This window comes from Parasteatoda tepidariorum, chromosome 8 (assembly GCF_043381705.1).
Source record: "Parasteatoda tepidariorum isolate YZ-2023 chromosome 8, CAS_Ptep_4.0, whole genome shotgun sequence".
In the NCBI taxonomy this organism is placed as follows: Eukaryota; Metazoa; Arthropoda; class Arachnida; order Araneae; family Theridiidae; genus Parasteatoda; species Parasteatoda tepidariorum.
Genome location: NC_092211.1, coordinates 39,397,577 through 39,419,060, shown reverse-complemented (window position 1 = coordinate 39,419,060; position 21,484 = coordinate 39,397,577). Strand labels below are relative to the sequence as shown.

At 29.0% G+C, this 21,484-nt stretch overlaps 1 protein-coding gene across 2 annotated transcripts in view; it reads left to right on the top strand.

The window, feature by feature from the left end:
* The window catches only part of LOC107451426 (uncharacterized), a 66,033-nt gene that overhangs the window by 7,437 nt on the left and 37,112 nt on the right, over positions 1–21,484 (top strand). For both annotated transcript variants that reach the window (XR_006225273.2, XM_043043376.2), the window contains exon 2: positions 9,129–14,361. Coding sequence is in view for 1 of the 2 variants with exons in the window: in XM_043043376.2 (XP_042899310.1) it covers positions 9,522–14,357 (4,836 nt within the window). In the remaining variant the exon portion in view is untranslated. The remainder of the gene's footprint in view (positions 1–9,128; positions 14,362–21,484) is intronic.

Genomic DNA, 21,484 nt, shown 5'->3' with positions numbered 1-21,484 from the left:
ATATATATAAATTGAAGAATTGAGAATATATATTGAAATTGAAGTGATTGATACGACAATGTACTTATTCAATTTTCGGCCATTGATTATTTTAATTTTTATTTTTGTTACTCTTCACTATCTCACAATAAGATAATATAACTTATATAATATAGCTTATATAACATAACTTATATAACTAACGTAACTTAGTACGATATAACTTAATTATATAGAAAAGAAATTAAGATCCTTATCTTTTATTTTATGGAATTGATAAATTGTAGTCAAACTAAAAGGAAATTTTAAAGAATTATTTATTGCATATGAATCATATTTGTTTCAAAGTCAAGTTCATGTACTTTTTCTTAAAACTAATGCAACAATCTTTTTGTAAAATATATATCAAAAACAGCAACTTGTCGGCTTTTATATAATGTTTGTCATACTTAGAGTTTTTAATTTTTTTAAAAGTTTTCAAACATAAATACGGAAAATATTTCTAAAAATTTTAACTTTTCTTTTAAAAAAGATTTTTTTTAATTACACGGTTAGCCTATCTTTAAAACTAAAAAATTAATATATTATTATTATTTATTCACTTCAAATTGAAAAACCCTACTTTACTCACAATTCAAACATTAAATGAATTTTTTCTAAATTAAAAGCATACAGAAAATAACAAACGAAAAAAAAATGTCAGAAATCAGATCAAAATAAGAGTTAATGCTTTGCGTACCCTTTTAACCCCGGAAAGATAAGATTTATAAATTCATATTATCGACTAGAATATTGTATTACGTACTACTTTTATTTATTTTCTGACATACTTTTTTATTGAATTGCTTTTTTGTTATTCTTTTAGATCAGAATTTTATAAATTGTAGCATCATTAAACTGGATGAGATTGTTGTCTTTTTACGAAACTACACAATCAATAACAACTATATAGCTGCATAGGGAAATGTTTACGCTTAATTTTAATTTCAGAAATGACAATAATATTTTTAAATGATACTGAATACAGTTAATCTTTACTCTGATACACAGTAAAAAAATCCTGATCAAATTACGGTATAAAGTAACAGTACTTTGTGTGCATCATCCGTAAAATCCATTTTTACCGATTATACAAAAATTATGGTATAACAGATTTTTTGTTCCGTAACATGTTTCGGTAAAAAATGAATTTTATAGTGTGCCGTAATTTGACTCGGAATTTTTAAGTGTAGGATGGACTACTAAAAACGTGTTTTGTTCAATCTGACTGGGTATTTGCAACTAATCACATGATTGTGTCTAATCACGTGTTTGTGCATGGCGTGTCAACGTTAGAGCTTTAAGGTTCGGGTTTATTATAATGCTAAATTATTTTCGTATCAGATTTAATTGGATACCTGCAAGCGTCGTCACGCGTCTGTGTCGAACCTGATTGTCTATCCCACTCGTGACGTGGCTTGTCAGTTTCAAATTTCAAAAAAGCAACAAATCTAATAATAAATATTAAAAAGATACAATCATTTAAGCTTTAATTGTGTTGGTATTTATCTTTCATTTTTGTGTATGTTTTTTTTTTTTACATCTCTCTCTCTTTTTTACTTTTTTTTTTTTTTAGAAAAGTAAAACGATTATTTTTAGCTATCCTTTGCAAACAAATGGTTTTTCTATAGTTAAATATTAATTGTTTTACAGTTATTCAGAAATTCCTATACTTACAAAATTTTACTTTATGTATTATATTTTAAACAACTTATAAATTAATGATATAAAATTTGAAAGAAAAGTTATATTCATATGCGAAATGTTTGAAATTTTTCTATAGAGGATAAAATTTTATAAAGTCTTTATCATCGATAATAATATCAGTAAATTTTTCATTCGATTTCAATTTGATGAAATCGGATGAAAATATTATTTCAAAGATGAAAATATTATTTTCTGTAGTCCATTAAAAATAATAATTATTCCATAATAAAATATTGGTTAAAAAATAGAATTTTAATTGTCCTTATATTGATTCAGAAGCTTTTATGATAACTAGTTGTAAAAATAAACTTTTGTAAAACTATATCGTTCATAGCAACTTGAGATAATTTTTTATTAGATTTTAATCTCAGGATAAAATTTTTCTATTAGTCTGTTCTATTAGTATTTTCTATAGGAAAATGTTATTTTCTATTAGACTTTAAGAAATTATTCCGTAATTAAATATAGGTTAAATGTCAGAATTTTAATTGCTTAAATTGATTTAGAAGATTCTATTTTAACTAATTCTTAAACTTCTTAAACAATTTTATCATCCAAAACACAAAATTTTTCCATTTTGATTTCAATTTTATTAAGAGGAAAATATTATTTTCCATTGTTCTTTACCAAGAATTATTATTCTATAATTAGTTTGCTGAAAACCAGAATTTTAAATGTTCTATATTAATTTGAAAATTCTTGTGTCAACTAATTATAAAACTTGTATGATAAAATTTTATTGTCTAGCACGGATTGCAAATTTCTTCCACTGTGGAAAATACCGCCTCGCAGGAAATGGGATTTCATTCAAACCAAGTGACAAAAACGAAAGACACTCTATTTCAAGAAGAAATTTCGAATGATAAAACAATCTTTTAAACAGTTTATAATTACAATCTAGCTTTAATAATACTAATGAATATTTGGTATATGCTTAAAATTATATTTAAATAAAAATTATGTATATTATTTCAAGTATTATTTTAGCTATTTCTCTTATTTCTAGTGATTTTTCTAAATTTTTTTATAAGATTTATTTTGTTAAATAAAAATAAATCTAAATAACATACATTGAAAGAGAATTTCTATACATAGATATAAAGAATTTTGTTGTTAAAGATTTTCCAATATTTTCATGCAAACTTTATCCTACTTTATTTTTTAATAACTTGTTTATTTAATAACTTGTTTATTTGAGGAAACGATATTTTAAGTTATGTGTTTAGTTCGTTTCCTGTATTTCAAAAGTAACTTATTCTTCAATTTTACTTTTCATTCATTTTCAGTTTTCTCTCTATGTTAAGCAAATAGAGTAAAATTTCTTTTAAAAATTACTTATGGTTCAAAATTACAGGATTACAAAGTTGAACAGTGGGAGTCGTAAATTCAGAATCAGATCGGCTGCTCAACACCGGTTATAAAATAAAATAAATAAAAAGGTGTTAATTTTCTATTTTAATCTAAAAATTAACATAAATTAATAAAAAAATAAGCAAAGATTTAGGTATAAAAAAATAAAACACCCACTTTCGAATTATCTAAAACTGGGGTTTCCAACTTACTCATGTAAGTTGGAAACCCTTGTGTTTACATACACGATTATTTTTGTATTTGAATAAATATTTTCTTGGATGCAAAAACTTGAGAAATAATTATTTTTGCACCGTTGGTATGATAAATTTCACAGAAACGAAGAAATTAGGTTTTTATTAACGAGAAAAGTATTTTAAACCCATATAGATTTTTTACGAAAATTGTCCGCAAAAAAATGACAACTAATATATTTTAGTTCGCGGGCCACGGGGCCGCCAGTTGGAAACCCCTGGTATAGTCTGTATAATGCTCAGAAAATTATACAATTCAATATTTTCCTTTACGCATTAATTTAACTTCCTTAAAATAATCGAATGACACTCTGAAAGTTTCANTATTTCAAGAAGAAATTTTGAATAATAAAACAATCTTTTAAACAGTTTATAATTACAATCTAGCTTTAATAATACTAATGAATATTTGGTATATGCTTAAAATTATATTTAAATAAAAATTATGTATATTATTTCAAGTATTATTTTAGCTATTTCTCTTATTTCTAGTGATTTTTCTAAATTTTTTTATAAGATTTATTTTGTTAAATAAAAATAAATCTAAATAACATACATTGAAAGAGAATTTCTATACATAGATATAAAGAATTTTGTTGTTAAAGATTTTCCAATATTTTCATGCAAACTTTATCCTACTTTATTTTTTAATAACTTGGTTATTTGAGGAAACGATATTTTAGTTATGTGTTTAATTCGTTTCCTGTATTTCAAATGTAACTTATTTTTCAATTTTACTTTTTATTCATTTTCAGTTTTCTCTCTATGTCAAGTAAATAGAGTAAAATTTCTTTTGAAAATTACTTATGGTTCAAAATTACAGGGTTACGGAGTATTGGGAGTCGTAAATTCAGAATCGAGCGGCTGTTCAACACGGGTTATAAAGTAAAATAAATAAAAAGATGCTGAATTTCTATTTTAATGATCTAAAAATTAACATAAATTAATAAACAATAAACAAAGATTTTGGTATAAAAAAATATAACACCCACTTTCGAATGCTCTAAAACGTTAAGTCAAAAACATTTAATGATATTTGGAATGTTAAAATTTCAAAAAATAACGGAAATTTTGTTGCCAACCCCATATTACAAAAAATCACTATGTTTTTAACTGTTACGGTAACACAGTAAGCCTAAAAATGTAAATTACATTTTAAAATATATAAAAACTTTCCAGTAATTAGGCTACGAAAAGCAAACTACTCTTTTCACCTTTTTTTTTCTATTTAATGGGAAGATAAAAAGATGAAAGATCCAATTTCGATTAAAAATGACCCTGAGCCTAAAAACAACGGAAGCTCTTGATGAACGAAGAAAACATGATAAAACGAAGATAAACCTCGAAAGAATTTTGAAACTGGGGAGGGAAAGCACTCCAAAACAGAAATTAGTGTCATTAAAGGGAAAAAAAACTTATCTTAAAACACTCAAATTTCTATGAAGTACTGTGGGACAATAAATATTTTCGATCTTAATTACCCGTGACCTGATAAATTATTTTATAATTTTATTTCCGTGTGCTTAATAAAATTTTAGTTATTATGATTTATTTGTTCTTTTATTGAAAATGCATAATTTTGCTAATAAAATACTAAATGTATTATTTTACTAATAAAAAAAAATAATTAAATTTTTATCCAAGATAATGAACATAAATTATGCAATTAAATTCATAAAATTGCTTACATCAACCTAATTATGCAATTTTTATATTATAATTATTATCAAAGAAATAGTTAAGTATTCATTCAATTGAAATAAAAGAGAATTTGGGTAATTTGAATAGGTACTTAAAGGTACTTTCGAATCAATAAAGCGAGGGTTCAAGGGAAAAAAAATCTTTTTTAAAAATATTAGCCCATTTGAAAATATGCTTTGAAACGTTAATTTTGGTTAAAGTAAAAAAATTCTCAATAATATTAAGTTACACACGTATAAGTTACACGTATAAGTAATAATTAAGTTACACACGTATTTTATTAGTGATATTCAGGAAACTAGTGCTCGTTATACTGACTATAAAACCGATCTAAACTGGTAAGAATAAATTACTGTAATTTATCATGACTGTAAAATATATTTATATAGATTAACTCATTTAAGGTTAAGTTCCAGGGAACTTTTTTCAAAATATTAATGATTGGTAGCTCAAATATTTAATTCTTGAAATTTATATTTTAGAAACAACTCATTTGTGATTACCATCATATATTGGTAAAATAAATTTACTATGTTCTAATCTAAAATTATGCAACATCGATATTTTAAAACAAAAATGGTTGGCAAATAAGGAAAAGTGTCCTACCACTTTTTTATAAAGGTAATTTTTATTTCACTGTGGCAACATTAGTCAGTGCGCAATATTATTCCACAATGGGTTAATGTTAAAATATGTTTATCTTTTTACCAACTTACGTTACTTTTTATTTTAACTACGTAGGTAAAATAAAAAAATTTTATTGATAAGTTTATATTTTAATTATTAAAGCATAAGGTACCGGGATATTAAAATAAATCATTATTACACGGAGATAAAAATTCTGGTAAAATTACCGTACTGCACGGTAATGACATTTCTAGTAAAAAAATAAAATAAATAAACATAATTGTGAATAATGCGGTATTTAAACCATTTAATTGGTAATTTTTCCGTTCATACGATATTGATTTATCGGAAATTTTTGTTTTCAAAATTATTGATCTTATTACCACACAAATAGTAAAAAAAAAAAAAAAAAAAAAAAAAAAAAAAAAAAAAAAACAAATACGAAACTAAAAAAGTAAATTTAACCAAATAAATAGTTTTTGTATCATACATACTCAAAGGCATCAAGATAAAATTACCACGTTTACCAAATTTAATCACATGTTATAAAACCATATTTTATTATTAATTTCACCAAAGAGCTTCGGAAAAAATTACAAACCTATTTGATGTTCCCATAGACAGGGCATACTTAGGGTTTTAGCGGCCCTGGACAAAATATCGGGGCATTTTATCATGATTTGTTTAACAAAGTATATATCAAGCATAGAATTTTTTTAAATTTTTCAATCACATTTTTTTATTGTTTTCGCGTTTAACGATCAAGACTCTGACAAAATGTATAAATAATACTGAAATGATTTAATAACACTGCGACTAATTCTTAATACCACTTAAAATAAAAAGTTTAATATTATTATTTAATTATTGCAAACTAATTACTGAATAAACAAAGTCAGGTATCAAATTAAAAACATTAATGAATCGCAAAGACAGGGAATCAACTTGTCGAATGAAAATTTAATTAATATAGATCAGAAAATTAATTTAATTTAGACCAGATTAGTTTAGATTATTTAGAAAATAAATTATTCCAGGCAGAACAAGTCTTTATTCTTTATTTTCAAGTAGACATTTAATAAGTTTTAAAATTACTTGTATTGAAATAAAAGTGTATAGAATCAAATAGGTATAATTGAAATAGATTTAATAATAATAAAACAGCAAATTATTTTAATTATGTAGCAACCACATCGCCAAGCTACCACAGCGCCACCACATACCAGGCAGTGGTTGCTCAGACTTAGAACCGAATGGACGTACTTTTTTTCTCCCTATCATAATTAATCAAATTTGTTCGTCCGTGTGCTATTTGTAAATTAAATAAAAATATTTGGCACTAAGCTTTTCCACATTTTAAACCCTCCGAGATCTAGCTAGGGCCACAATTATTATTTACAATATTGAGCACATTAGAATATGAAAATGATATGAAATAAATAATGAAAAGTTATAATTAAAAGGTTTCATTCTTATCTATATTTAAGCTCTAAAAAAAGGAATAATATATTTTGTTTCTGAATTTATTAACTTATTTTTTGATTTTATGAATAAAACATTTATTAATGAGATTTGAAATCAATAGTTTATTATCACAGCTTTAGGTATGATATATTAGCTAATGGAATACTGTATACATAATATTTTTTAGATAAATCTATGATTAGAAAAAAATCATGTGATTCAAATTAAGGATTATTTTTAGTTAAATATTTTTAAATCATGCCAACACTGCTTTTCATTTTTCTTGACAATTTCCGCAGCAGTTCTTAAGGATTGCTCTCCACACACTCACAAATCGACAATAGTTTAAATTTTTAATCGAATTCATTTCTATGACATAAAAGTTGAATGAGGACAAAAAGTTTCATGTTGTAATTAAAAATATATATATTAATTAGTCCATAATTTTTTACTGCCCAGGGCGGTCGTCCATTCGAAAACATTTACCTTGCCCGTAGAGTCGGAAACACAGAAAATTTTACCATATTCTGGTAATTTGGACCATGCTTTTTTTTCTCAGTGTAGGATAAACCCTAATTTATTACAAAGAGGGGTACATTGGTCGAATGAAATATTTATATAGCAGAAATTTAGTATTGCTAAAATTACTTCCTTAAGAATGCACAGTAACTCAAAAACTTTGTTTAAAATTTTTTGAACAAAAATCTCACAGTTTAATTTAAGCCCTTTATAATATTTCAGTTTTTGTAGTCTTTTAAAAATGTTCGAAACGTAGAAAAATTATAAACGATGTTGGAGTATTGTTTATAGTTTAGTGGTTAGAAAAAATCAAAATAAAGCTCATCCAAAATCTTTCCTGTAGATTTATAAAAAAATTCATGGCAGTAATGATTAAATTAATCAAATTGCCTAAAATTCCACTAAACTATTTAACTGTTAATTCATTTAACTGTTAATTTATTTAACCCTTTCGGTACCGTCATCGTGCGATTCTCCCTTCAAGGCATATGAAACGAGCTTTTCTGATTCTAGCGGCCCAAGATTACACAGACGTGACCTCAATGCGGTGCTCTCGTATTAGTACATATAAGTATTGATGGAACTAACCCGCTTTTGCGTTACGTGGAGAGGAAAACCCTCGAAAACCTCCCAGGGTTAGTTTAAAGTCAAGGGGACTTTTTTTTCTTCCTTTTCCTCCAGACGTGGATACGTCCCTAGGTTTGCAAAACCCTTACCCGTATAGTTCACGTTTGGCTACCAGTCCAGTTTACCACAGTCCCGGGAGCAAGCCTGATCAGCGGGTATTTATTAAAATAAAATTGCATAATACATAATACATAGTAGCTTGCTCTAGATAATTTTTACAATAAAATTTAGGATACAACAATGAAAAGTCTTGAAGAGGACACAATGGTGTGCGTCACATTTGTTTAAAAAAAGAAACAATAAATGAAACAAATTTTGTTATGTACATAAAATAATTGAAAAAGAGATATAAAAAGAAAAAGGAAAAAGAATAAAAAAAAATTGTACATGAATGAAATGTATCATGTAAGACAAAAAAAGTATTTTATATATAAATATATATATTCTTTTAAGTAGGCAGTCCATAATCTTAATGAGATTAAAATTTTATTAAATTATCATTAATTGATAGAAAAAGCACTGTGTTTTTGAGCTTAGTATTTAATGTCTTTTAACCCATTATCCTTCTACCGCTGAGGATATTTAAAGTCAGCACTGTAGTTGGTGCAAGCCGGATGCGGAATTCGTATCGACCAGCCACCGCTGGGATTCGAACCCGGTTCACCTTGTTGTAAGCCGACCCCCTGCGGCTCATAATAAGAAATTTTTTTTATACATATAATAAGAAAATTTAAAAAAAAATTTAAGAAAATTAATAATTGTTTTAATTCTAAGATAACAAAGCTCGTATTATTTATGCATAATTCTAGCAAAAGCTCTCACTATGTTTTAAATTACCTAATATCTATTTTTGTCTTTCAGTGGCACTACTGCACTACTTATGTAAATGACGTTACTCAACGTAAAAGGAAAGGTCACCTTAAAAGGGATAATATTTTTCCTCATTTCTCAATTGACTGATTTTCGATTTCGTTCAGACGGAAGAGTAGCTTAGTACTTCAAGTGCGAAGAGGAAGTCAAGGTGGTGAGAAGGCAAATAATAAAGTGAATTATCGCGTTCTTTTCATTTCCTGATCATAAGAACAAATCAGAACATTATTTTTTCTAGAACACGTATATCGACACTGAGCCGGAATTATAATGATCCTTGCGTCACGATTCTAAGGTGGTTTATGAGTTATGAAAAGATAACATTCCTTGAGTTCTTCCTGTCAGGTACATTTTTTCTCACTCGTCTTATGGCACCTGATTGACATGGACACTGGGCTGGGCGTCCAGTGGCCACTCAGCCCTTTCGCCACTGCGATCGCAACAGGGGCGCTGTTTGCTTTCTGTGTTACGCTGTGGAACAAACGTCCGAATCGCACCCCACCCCAGGACTCAATCGAACATTATTCTGTAGGTCAGAATGTCACTTGTCGGAATGAATTGCAAGAATGCAGTGGCACCATTCAAAGGCATGTTTTGAAGCTGGAAATACCAACAGATATAATCGATACATCGGTATTTAGTTTCCCATCGATATATCGTAAATCAAACGAGGAGGAAGAATCTAATGCTCTGGTTTTTGCACTTCCTAGTGTTAGTGATTCGAGTGGTGTCACAGTAAAACTGATCGATTTGGATGGTAGATATTCAAAGCTCAATATTGGACTTTGTCTAAAGGAAAAAGTTACATTCGGACGGACTTTTCCTGTTTTGGGAAATCCATTGGTTTATTTCCCCAAACCAGATCCAAGAGAAGCATTGCGATTTAGGATCGGCGTGAATTCAATTCAGTTCCATCAATTAATGAAATTTAAATACCCATATATTTATCGTAATTTTTCTCGAAATAGCTCTCATGTTTTCAAGAAGTACAGTTATATTAATGATAGATTTTTAGATGCTGAATGTGCTGGCAAAACGCAAAGTAATTTACTTGAGAATAATGTTGTAGTTTGCCTTGTTTCCAAGACACCTAGTTGTACGGCTGACGCTGAAGTGCAGACTTGTGAAACAGCATTTGAAATAGAAAAAAATAAACATCAGACCCTTAATTTAGAAGCTATTACATCCCGAATGGAACTAAATGAAACAGATTCTGATAATGAGAACTGGAGCATAAATACTGTAAAAGCTGGTATTTCTGAAAAACGAGATTTAGGAAATAACGAGAATACAATAGCCAGTTTTGATTATGGCAATTTGGACAAAAATACGTTAAAAAATGCAATTTATGAAGAACAAAATGCAGTAAAGAATGGAAATGAAATAATCGGTCATGATTATACAATAACCAATAACGCTGATGATAAATTGAACACAAACGCGACAAAAGGGCCAAGTTTGAAAAAGCCTGATAGTTTCGGTGCAAAAGAGGATAAAATTGCTGGAAGTGAAGGAAAGCAAACTATTTTCGAGAATGAAAAATCTTTAAATGCAACAATCAGTGAAAAAATTCTATCCGAAGATAATATGAATAAGAAATCTCAAAGCATCGATTTCAATCAAATTGAAAATAATAAACTAGAAACTGAAGCAATTAATGGCTCAAAATCAAATAGCAATTTATTAAATGCTGATGAATATACCGACAAAAATTTTCCAAATAAAAATTCTAAAAATGGTTCAAAAAACGTTACGGAATTCGAACAAGTTAGAAAAGAAATATTAAACAAAACGTTTAATAAAAATATTTATGTGAACGAAAAATATAATTCAGTGTTTACAGAGAAAACGTTAAAAAAAGAAAATGCCCCGATGCTGTTATCGGTCGAAATCAATGGAACAACATATGGCGGGAACAAGTGTCAAGATGTCAACTATGACGAACCCACACGTGCTTCTTCTATCATTGGTAGAACTGCTGATGTGAAAATGTCGATAAATTACCCCAAAGTGAGCATCCCGAAACATAGATCGATGAAGGAGAATTTGGAAGAATTCCAAGAAAGTGGTGATAAGGAAGAAGTAGTGATGACGCCGCGAAAAAACGAAGAATTATCGTTTGCTCTTGAAACGAAGCAAACCTATACAATAGGGAGAAGATCTAATAGCTCCCAAAGCTTGATCGACTGTAAAGAGGGGGTGGCGGGGAGCGGCGGCACTACAACAAACGATCGTGACGTAAAATGTGAAGGAGAGGGGGAATGTTCTACGTCACGCACTCGAACGGCTGATGAACGAGAGGCTCGCTTGGAGTGTTGGCAAATGGACCGGCGGTCGGGCGAGAGGTCGGATGGCGGAGTAGATACTTCATGCATAATCGAAACTTCTATTACTAGCGAAACGTTGATACAGAAGAACGGCGGAACGCGCGTTTCGAGTAGCGTTACTCTTGATACGTCAAATGTTTGGCTATCGGATACCACTTGCAGCAATGGAATGGTCAAAACAGTGGTCACTATGGATTCTAAATATAACGAAAATAAAAATGATGAGTTTTTCAGACCCACTTACGAGGAATTTATGCCGGATGAGAGGAAAAGTTTAGATGCGACTATTAAAGAATTGAATGAAATTGCGGAGCGGCCGCTTGTTTCTTCTGAACCTTCATCCCCCCGTGTGAGCCGGTTAAAAGCTCTTCTAAGTCGGGATGAAGAAAGACGCGCCAGAATGAAGTTCTTTCAAGAAAAATCCTCATCCGTGAATGGGAGTGGAGGAGCTGGAGCATCGATTGACGGGGAGTGGGATCGCATCCTGCGCGATGTCTTGGCTAGTGTTTCCGAGTTAGAGCATTGGGAAAAGGATGAAGAACAGCGCCGGCGCTGTGACGTCACTGTTTCGGAGAGAGAGGATGCGGATAAACATTCTCAGCATCCTCACTCTGATTCTTCCCCCAACATGGAAGGGGAAGCTGCCGTTCTGAGCCCGAGCAAGGGCGAGACTCCAACAAAAGTGAAAAATCTGCGCTTCAAACTCGATCCCGATGTTTTCGACGTGCCTTCCGATGATAGCTTTTACGGTGACGATGACGACGACTTCCGACGGTGGAAGAAGCAACCGAAGTATAGAACTTTCTCTTCTCTCGAACTTAGTGATGAACCTGTCAAACTCGTGTCAGTGCATGCCAGTGTGGTACCGGCCGGCCATAAAATGGTCGCTCGGCCAGTTGGCATTGATTTAAGGGTTCGTTTGACTGAAGAACGCCAAAGTAAAAGAGCTCATGTTGGAACCTCGCCTTCGCAGGTTAAGAGACGATCTCCAGTTTCAGATGCCAGAGTCGGTTGGTGCCAGGAATTGTCGCCTGTCACTGAAAATGTTGATTGGCGAGAAAGTTTTACACCAGTTCCAAAAGATACTCCAGAAATTACAAAAACTGTACCGAATGGGATTTTAAAATCGCCATCTCCGAAAATAGAAGTTCGAGATTCCGCTAATCCTTTCAAAACTGAACAAAAATTAAGTAACGGTACACCGGTTGTTATTACCAAAAAAATTGAAAAACCTCTTACAAACGGTGTAGCTTGGAAACCTAAACCTCCAGAAAAGAAGTTTTCTCTGCCGCGAAAAAAATTCACACCTGATCCTGAAGCTGTTGACCGCATCACAGGATATAAACTTGCTTTAACAAAACCTCCGTTACCCCCACCAGTGTACCATCGTGTGACATCTCCAACAGTGAAAGCTAGTCGTGCTGAGATTGCCAGGAAACAGTATCTGGATAACAAGGCTTCTTTATCAGCACCTAAAGTGGATAGTAATACCAAGTTCCAACAATTTGTATCTCAAGCACAGAATGATCGTGCTCGCATTGTGACTAGTGTTCCTGATCTTGTAGCAATAGAAAAAGCCGTTAGTGAACAATGGGCTAGAGAGAGAACTCCATCCTCTCAAAGAGAAAGTCCAGCCAGAGATGATGAGTCTAAATATGGTGACTCGATGTCATCGAGAGGTAGTACTCCAGATGATGCATGGGCTAGCTATGTTCAGTCTTGTCGAAAGCACTTAGGCCGCAGAAGTCAAAGCATGACTTATTTAGAAACTGATGTAGACGTGGTTGATATTCCACTTTTTGAAAATGATGATAAGTGGAGGAGCACGAGTGCTTTAGGCGAGCCAGAAAATAGTGAAAGCTCTTTGCCCATAGAAGACTCAGATTTGGATCAAAGTCAAGACGATTTAGATGACTCTGGCCGAGCGAAATCTGAACACGAGTTGCGTATTCAAAGATCTCTGCAGAGCCTACCATTACCATCTTGGTATAAGCAGTCCGAAAAACCCAAAACTGGATTTTTATTAGGTTCTGGTAAAAAAGAAAAGCGTGGTTGGGCAGCTGCTAAATCCCTAGCTTCTTCTACGTCTAGCTTGGCATCATGTGGACTTAAAAGACCAATACATTCTTTGAGGTCTTCTCGAGAGAACATTCCATGGTCTAGAAGCTCTCCATCTCCTGATGGACCTGCCTTATCTTTAGCGCTAGCTAGAGCTTTTCGTGAACCTTATCTTGGTTGGAGAGCCAGGACATCAACAACTAGTAGTGGTGTCTCTAGCTCTCCAAGGACTTCTCCACCTTCGTGGAGTGTCGCTACCACAGATGAGGAAGCAAATGGAATTTCTTTTGATGGGGAAGATGCCTTTGGAAGGACTTCGTCTCAGGATGATCGTCGAGATGATCCACCTTCACTGGATGACACAGGTGCCGATGCTGTAACGGTTTCTATGGATACCGGTGATCTGGGTAAACTTCCTGGTGGCGAAGACACCTGTGATGATATAAACAATATGTCGATGGACACTTGCGAGTTGTTTGATGTCAGTATTGTGCCAGACGTGGAAGAGCAGGATGTATCTCCGCAGGCGGACACTGGTGATGATATCGATAATCTATCAACGGACACAATTGAGGATAAACGGAAAGATCCTAAGTTTAAAAGATTCTCATATAGCCAGAGTATTTATAACAGTGAATGGGACGATGAAGAGGAATCGAGAGGTGATCTTAAATCGATGCAGAAAAATCGTGAAATCAGCCTTTCATCGGACAATAACAAAGTAATTTGGATTGAATCGTCATTTGTTGGATCGAGGACTACCACATCCATTATGGTGCTACCTGAAGACAAGAAAAAACGTGAAGGAAGCCTTGAAAGGCCGGCTTCCAGATAGCAGGGTAAGTTTTTTCTTCTTCTTAATAATTAAATATTAAGTTCTAGGTAAATAAAGTATTCATCTATAGAGTTGTTTGGACATGTTAAACGTAATTAAAAAACACCAAAATTCTCTAGTCTGTATTTTAACTGTTAAAAGAAAAATGTTTTTTTCAAAAAGTTTCTTGATGCTTACATATATTCTAAACCTGATTTTCTTAATTTACTAAAATGTGTCTTAAATTGTTCTACCATTTTTTTTAAATTGCTCATATTTTGTATATGGATGTTTCTTGCAACTAAGAAAGTTGTAGCAAATTTTCATTTTAATATATAATGGTTATTAGAATCATTTTATGTATATTTTATCATTTGTTGTCTTTTTTTTAATATAATTTTTATTATAGAAATGAGCACTTTTCAAAATGATGCTTTTTAAAATCTTTTATTATTAAAAAGTTTATTTGCAATGTCGTAAATTTTTCAATTAATATGAAGCTCTGAATTCCTTTAAAAAAATACTAGTTTGAAAATTAATACTTTTTAATTATTCTTTTATTTTTGTATAAACAATACTGAATATCCATAGATTTTTTATTATATACATTGCTTAGTTTTATACTGAAACAATTTTCTTGATTGATTTACTTCTATTATATGAAACCACTTAATTTGTTTTAAATTCTAATTTATATACATATATAATTTTTTAATGAACTACTAGTACTATAAAAATTTTGAGCAGAAAATTTTAAGTTAGGGCCAAGCAGTCATATAATTATAACAAATTACAGTAATTTGCTAATTATTATATAGCATCTAATAATTAGCAATTCATGTTCGTTTTTTTTAAAAAAAATTTTTAAAAATTTGCATTTTGGATTTTTTCTAAAATAAGGATACTTATTATATTTTGATGTTTGCATATCTTGATGTTATTTATTTCTATATTTCAGAAAATTTTAAGTTAGGGCCAAACAGTCATATAATTATAACAAATTATAGTAATTTGCTAATTATTATATAGCATCTAATAATTAGCAATTCATGTAGTTTTTTTTAAATTTTTTTTTTAAAAATTTGCATTTTGGATTTTTTCCAAAATAAGGATACTTATTATATTTTGATGTTTGCATATCTTGATGTTATTTATTTCTATATTTCAACTTCAACAACTCATTTTATTATTTTTTTAACTGACCATAAAATAAACAAAATAATATTTTAGCTTTAAAAATATATTTTAAAATTATTTCTTGAAAATTTCCATTTTTTTTTAATTAATCAATTTGATTACAGCGAAAATGTTAATTTGTTTACTGTTTGTACAAAATTTGCATCGTTAATATTCTTAACTAATCGATTTTTTCTTGAATAACATATCTTCGTTTCATATATTTTATCAAACTTTTTATCTTAAATTTAGAATTATAAAATTTTTTATAATTATTGCTCTAGTATCAATCACTTAATTTAAATTTATTTTCATTAAAAAATACGTTTATTGTTAAAAAAGTAAAAAAGTAAGAGAATATTATATTGATAATCAACTGATGAAAAGTCTTCCTGTTGCCTCGTGTTCTATTTCGAATAAAAGAACGAAAATAAATATTTCGTCATTGTTTTCAATGAAACAATATTCAAGGTCAATATGCATTCCTCTGAGAAATTTAGATCAAATCACACTGAATATATATATTATTGTAAGTAAAAGCACCTGCTCTTATTTTTTAAAATGTCTATGTTTACATTAGGGTTGCTTTTAAGCTAAGATGCCTGAAAGAATGTGACTTTATCTCTAATCATTTTAGTAAACAAACAGGGTCTAAGTGCCTGAGAGTCGTATTTTATGACAAAAAACGAAAATGCAGGAATTCTTGGGGATAAATGTTTATTGTGCTTTCTGTAACTGGTCTTTCAAAAGAAAGTATGCGACATTTATTGCGTTTTTACGCGTAATTTTTATTGCGTCATTTTAAATGTCACGTTGCACTATTTAAAAATAAAGCGTATGAGACAATTTCTGTTCTGAGATTGTTTTATATACGGATACTAAATAAGTGTTTTTTGGACGAACTTTTAATTTTTAAATAATTGTTAGCGTTGTATTCAATTGCTTTCAAACTTACAACAGGCTTTATTTGTTATTTTATTATTTTTGTAATAAAACAATAAAAAATAAAATTTAAAAATTTTTCGGGGATGAATATTTATTGATTACTTTGATTGATTTTATATAATTTATTTTGCCTTTTGCGAAAAAAGATAATTAATTTTTTAAACAAAAAAAATTTAGAATCTTCCACTTGTAATTTACGTTAACACAATATTTCATCAGAAAATTAAAACTGGATAATTTTTTTACGGTAAAATTTTATTTTCTTAAATGTTTCTCTGAAGATAATGGTTTTTATTATTTAACCTCGTGAATGCATTTATCTATTTACGTAAATTGTTGGTTCTTCTAAGCGTTTTGTCACTTAGGATAACAAGGTTCCTTCTATTAGTTTGGGAAGGAAAATTATATTTTAAACAAAGCATTTATTGTTTAGTAATCTTCTATCAGCAATTTACATTAGTACAATATTTCATAAATTCAAAACTAAATAGTTTTTATTTATTTATTTTGAAATTAATTATGCTTTGCAGGTTAAAAATTAATCTCAATGAAATGATTTTTATTATTCTCACCTCCATATAATGAATATTTTACATTTTAAGAGTAATAAAACCAAAATTAACGGTGGTTCATATTTATCATTGGGAATAAAAGGAAAATAAATAAATTGGGCATACAGTTTTTCCTTGTCATATTTATGCCATAAGTTACTGGAATTATGTCATAAACTTTAAAATATCCGAGAAAACTTAAATTCGTAGCAGGTTTTATGTTTATTCTCAGGGCAGGTGAAATAGAACATAAGTAAAAAGATATTTTCTTCAAATCAAATTTAGAGTACAAAGTACTTGATGTTATTAAACTTAAAGTGCAAATACATACTTTCTAAACTTATATTCTTAAAGCAGGGAACATGAACTCTAAACACAAATTCTTAAAGCCTATTCTTATAGCAGGGAACAAAAGCCTTAATGCAACATGAAATTTCATGAATAAAAATTTGATTCTAATCATTAAGACCCGAATTTCTATGAAATTTTGCATTTTTAGACACTTTTGCACTTCAGAACAATTTTTCGGTCATTCCTTTTTAATATTATGGGTCATTTGTGACATTTTTAGGAGTACAAGCACATTCTTACAATTTGCACACATTTTAACTCCTAGCCGTTCTAGTTGTATGTAATTTCGAGAGCTTGAGTTGATTTTAAGCTGATTTAAAAAAGATACACAGAATGTTTCAAAAATAGTCTAAATCTAAACCATCTAAATCTTGTCATTTGCGTAAGTCAGCTTCTGAGTTCTACATACAGTGTACAAGTATCAAAAAAGTTTTCCATTCTTTTTTAGTTTTTTTTAAATTAAGCATTAATTTCAAACTTTCATAAAAATAAAAAGCAAATTTTTCTTTATATTGTTTTAGTTTTCATGCAGTTATATGTTTTATGAAATTTTAGGAAAGAAAGATGTTTTAAAATGAAATTCTTGCTGTATGGCCAGATGATTTTATTTTTTTTATTTTAAGGTCATTTTTAGGGATTTTTAAGTCATCAAAATCAGGTATCTACTTGTCTTAATACAACTGACATTCTCTTGATGTGTTTTGACACATGGGCTGAAAATACATTCTTGATATTAATGCGCACACATAAAAATGTGAAATCTCGTCATGAATCGAAATGTTATTTCTTAAGAGAGAGAAAAAAGGGAAAAAAAATCTTATTCAACTCAATGCCAAGTGCCACATTCCGCAAAATCTTGTTGCCAAAATGATGGATTCCTGCTACAAATAGATGAATCCCTTCTTTTTTTTTTCTTCCCCTTTCTCCGTCTTCAGATTTTAACCTTTGTGTTCATCAAAATATTTTGTAGATATATGAATCATATGAATCATTCGGCTTTTGGCCAAATAATTTTCTGTTAGTGAATCAGTCATTCTTCTGCTAAATTATAATTTCTAATGTGATTTATAAAACGTTTCAAAATACTTAAAAATGATCAAATAAAAATTATTTTAAATGTTGCTTTGGTAGAAGCTTTATTAGTTTGTATTTTACGATAAGAGGGATTTAAAATTCAGGGCAATTTTTTTGGAGTAAAAGGGACTACAAATATTTGAAGAGAACTTATTGAAGTTGTTTTAAGTTAGCTCCTATTTTTCTCTTAAAATAGACGACTGTGATTGACTTGTTCAAATATGTTTACCTACTTTATGTTGTTGGTTGTGGTAGTGGTCACGGATTTTCTGTCAATTCTTTCAGCTGTATCAAACCATGAACCTAGTTTGTCATCACATTGAATTTTTTTTTAAAGTTATTCAATTTTTTTTAAGATAGCCCCAACGTCTGATTATAAACACCTATCTGAATCTCGTAATTAAATTTTTTTTTATAGTTAATTATTTTCAGAAAATATAAATCTTTTTTAAATGTGTATAAAAATTCTAATACGGAACACTTAGTTTTGATTTTTATTATACCAAACACTTTTTTTAATTTACTATTAAAAACAAGTAAAAAAATTTTTTTTCCCTTTTACTATTAATTTATAAAAGAGTCTTAATTTATAAAAGAGCGTTGAAAATCTATAAATCTTAATGTAAAACAGGAAATTTTTTCTTTTTCAAATAAAACTATAACTTTATTAATTTGTACTCAGATTTATTCAGCCTTTTATTTTTGCTTAAGATTGCTTTAAAATAAGTACATTTTTTTTCGTGTAGTTAAAAAATTTATATTTTAACAGTATAATAATTTATAAACTATTTGTATAATATTATATTTTAATAATAAAAATGCTGTTTTTATACGCACCGTTTGCTAAATGATATCACCCGTATTTATTTATTTTTAATGAAACATTATAAAAGGTAGAAAAATAAGTAAAAAAAATTTTTTTTACTTTGTGTTAACAGACAGTATTAAAAAAATCTGACATGTATTATATTATTCCTTTTCTTAAATTAAACAAAGTTTGTTTTAAAAAGTCTTTCTGAGCAATTTACCTGCTATTTTATAACTCGAAAGTTGTTTTGTTACAGAAATTTTTTTTCCGGATATCTCATAGTATTAAAAAAAAATGCAACTCACGACCGAAACAGTTCTATTGTGAAAGCATTTAAATTACCTATAAATCAACATTTCTGTTTCTTTTCACTTTCTTTCACTGATAAAAATACAAAAGACTGCTCTTATTATTTATTTATTTTTATTCTAAAAGAATGCTCTTCTGTTATGTCATTAAATTTATCGCGATTTGTAACGATTCTTTCACCTGGAACGAATGTTTTCATTTTTTATTTTATTAATCAGTTGCTAAAGAAATAGAGTTGAATACTTACCTGCATCTTTTAAGCTTGTAAATTTTCTGTATTAAAATGCAGACGATTTCTTGCGTGACAAAAAACATTCGTTTGGAGAATTTAATTATTTTCTTTTTGATGATTATTTTCCGTTTACTTCATTTCAACTCTTCTACTCTTTTTTCTTAGTGTTTTTACTTTACATTTCTTTTTAATTATAGAATTTTTATATCTTTTTTTGTATTTATATATATATATATTGTCTTAATAGAATTTATTTGTAAATCAATTTATTAAAACAGGATTTATCTTGTCTTTTCTTTGAAAAACATATATATGATCTGAATATGTGATTGTTTTATATGTTTTAAATATTTCCTAAGATTTATCTGATTAAATGTAATGATATTCTTGAATCAAAAATTTAGTTTTAAATTTCATGTTGAATACTGTAATTAATTAAATCATTTTTGACTAGTAGATATACAATTTTATTTACATTAGAATTTTTGTTTTCTTTGTTTATTTGTCAGTATTTTTTACTATACAGTTTACGTTTAATTTTATTTAATTGCACTTTATTATTATAATCAGTGTAAAAATGTAAATAGTAATTAAAATGTTTGTTTTGTTAAGCTTGTGAATGGCAGGTGTATGATAGATTACTGTCTTTAAAACGGTTCTATTGTTTTATCACAGGTTTGGAAAATAATGCTTTTGTTTAACTTAACGTTTCAACAATGTCTTTTGCCGTTGCATTCATCAGTGTTACTTGAATAGAAAATATGATTCATCCGTGGTTATCAATATCTGACAGTCAACGAAAGTAACTGATAAATGCATCATTTTAATTACTCTGAATACAATGAGGAAAATAATTTTCTGTTGCTTTCGAATTAGCGATTGTCATGCTTCGGTACACAAACTGCGTAGTTAGGAGAAGCTATTATATAAGATTCTATTTAAACTTTTCTAACTCACTATCAAGTAACATCTCACATTTTTTTCCAGATCAGTTTGTCTTTTTATTGCGACGAATTTGAAGCTTTTTTTTTTCTGTTAATGATATAAAAAGTGATAACTAGAGCTAGCCTTGACAAAGCGCGAAAATCGAAAGAATTTTTTTTTTTTTTTTTCAATTTTGCCATAACGATATTTAAAAATGATTTCTCATGACCGAATCTAAATATCTTGTCTTACAATAAATATCAAATACTTAATATAAATCGTAATATTCGATAATGATAATATTAACGATCATTGCCGACAACGATAATATTGTGATTATTATCGTTACCGGTGTATATCGAATACGATAATATCGTGCTCTCGAATATAATACTGATATTATCGTTCATACGTTGATAAACTTTATTTGGGTAATCAATCTAAAAGAAATCCTAATTAGTTCATCTTAAAAATATTGCAATTTATCGCGAGATATCGATATTTTCTTATGTTACATCGCGAAATAGTGCCGAAAAGTAAGAGCATTGCCCTTAATTATTAAGCATATATTTATTAAAATGAATAACTTTTCAATTTGCAGACAAATGTAATTTTATTTTTATCAGAAGTAAATATATAATTTTTGTCGAATTTCTTATTGACATTTTATTCCAGATGATTTGCGTGTTAGGTAGCACACGTTCCTAATAATTGTTGATACCAGCATTGTGTACGCGCTAATCAGAGTGTTGATTAAAAATTCTCTCTTAGCCTTCGA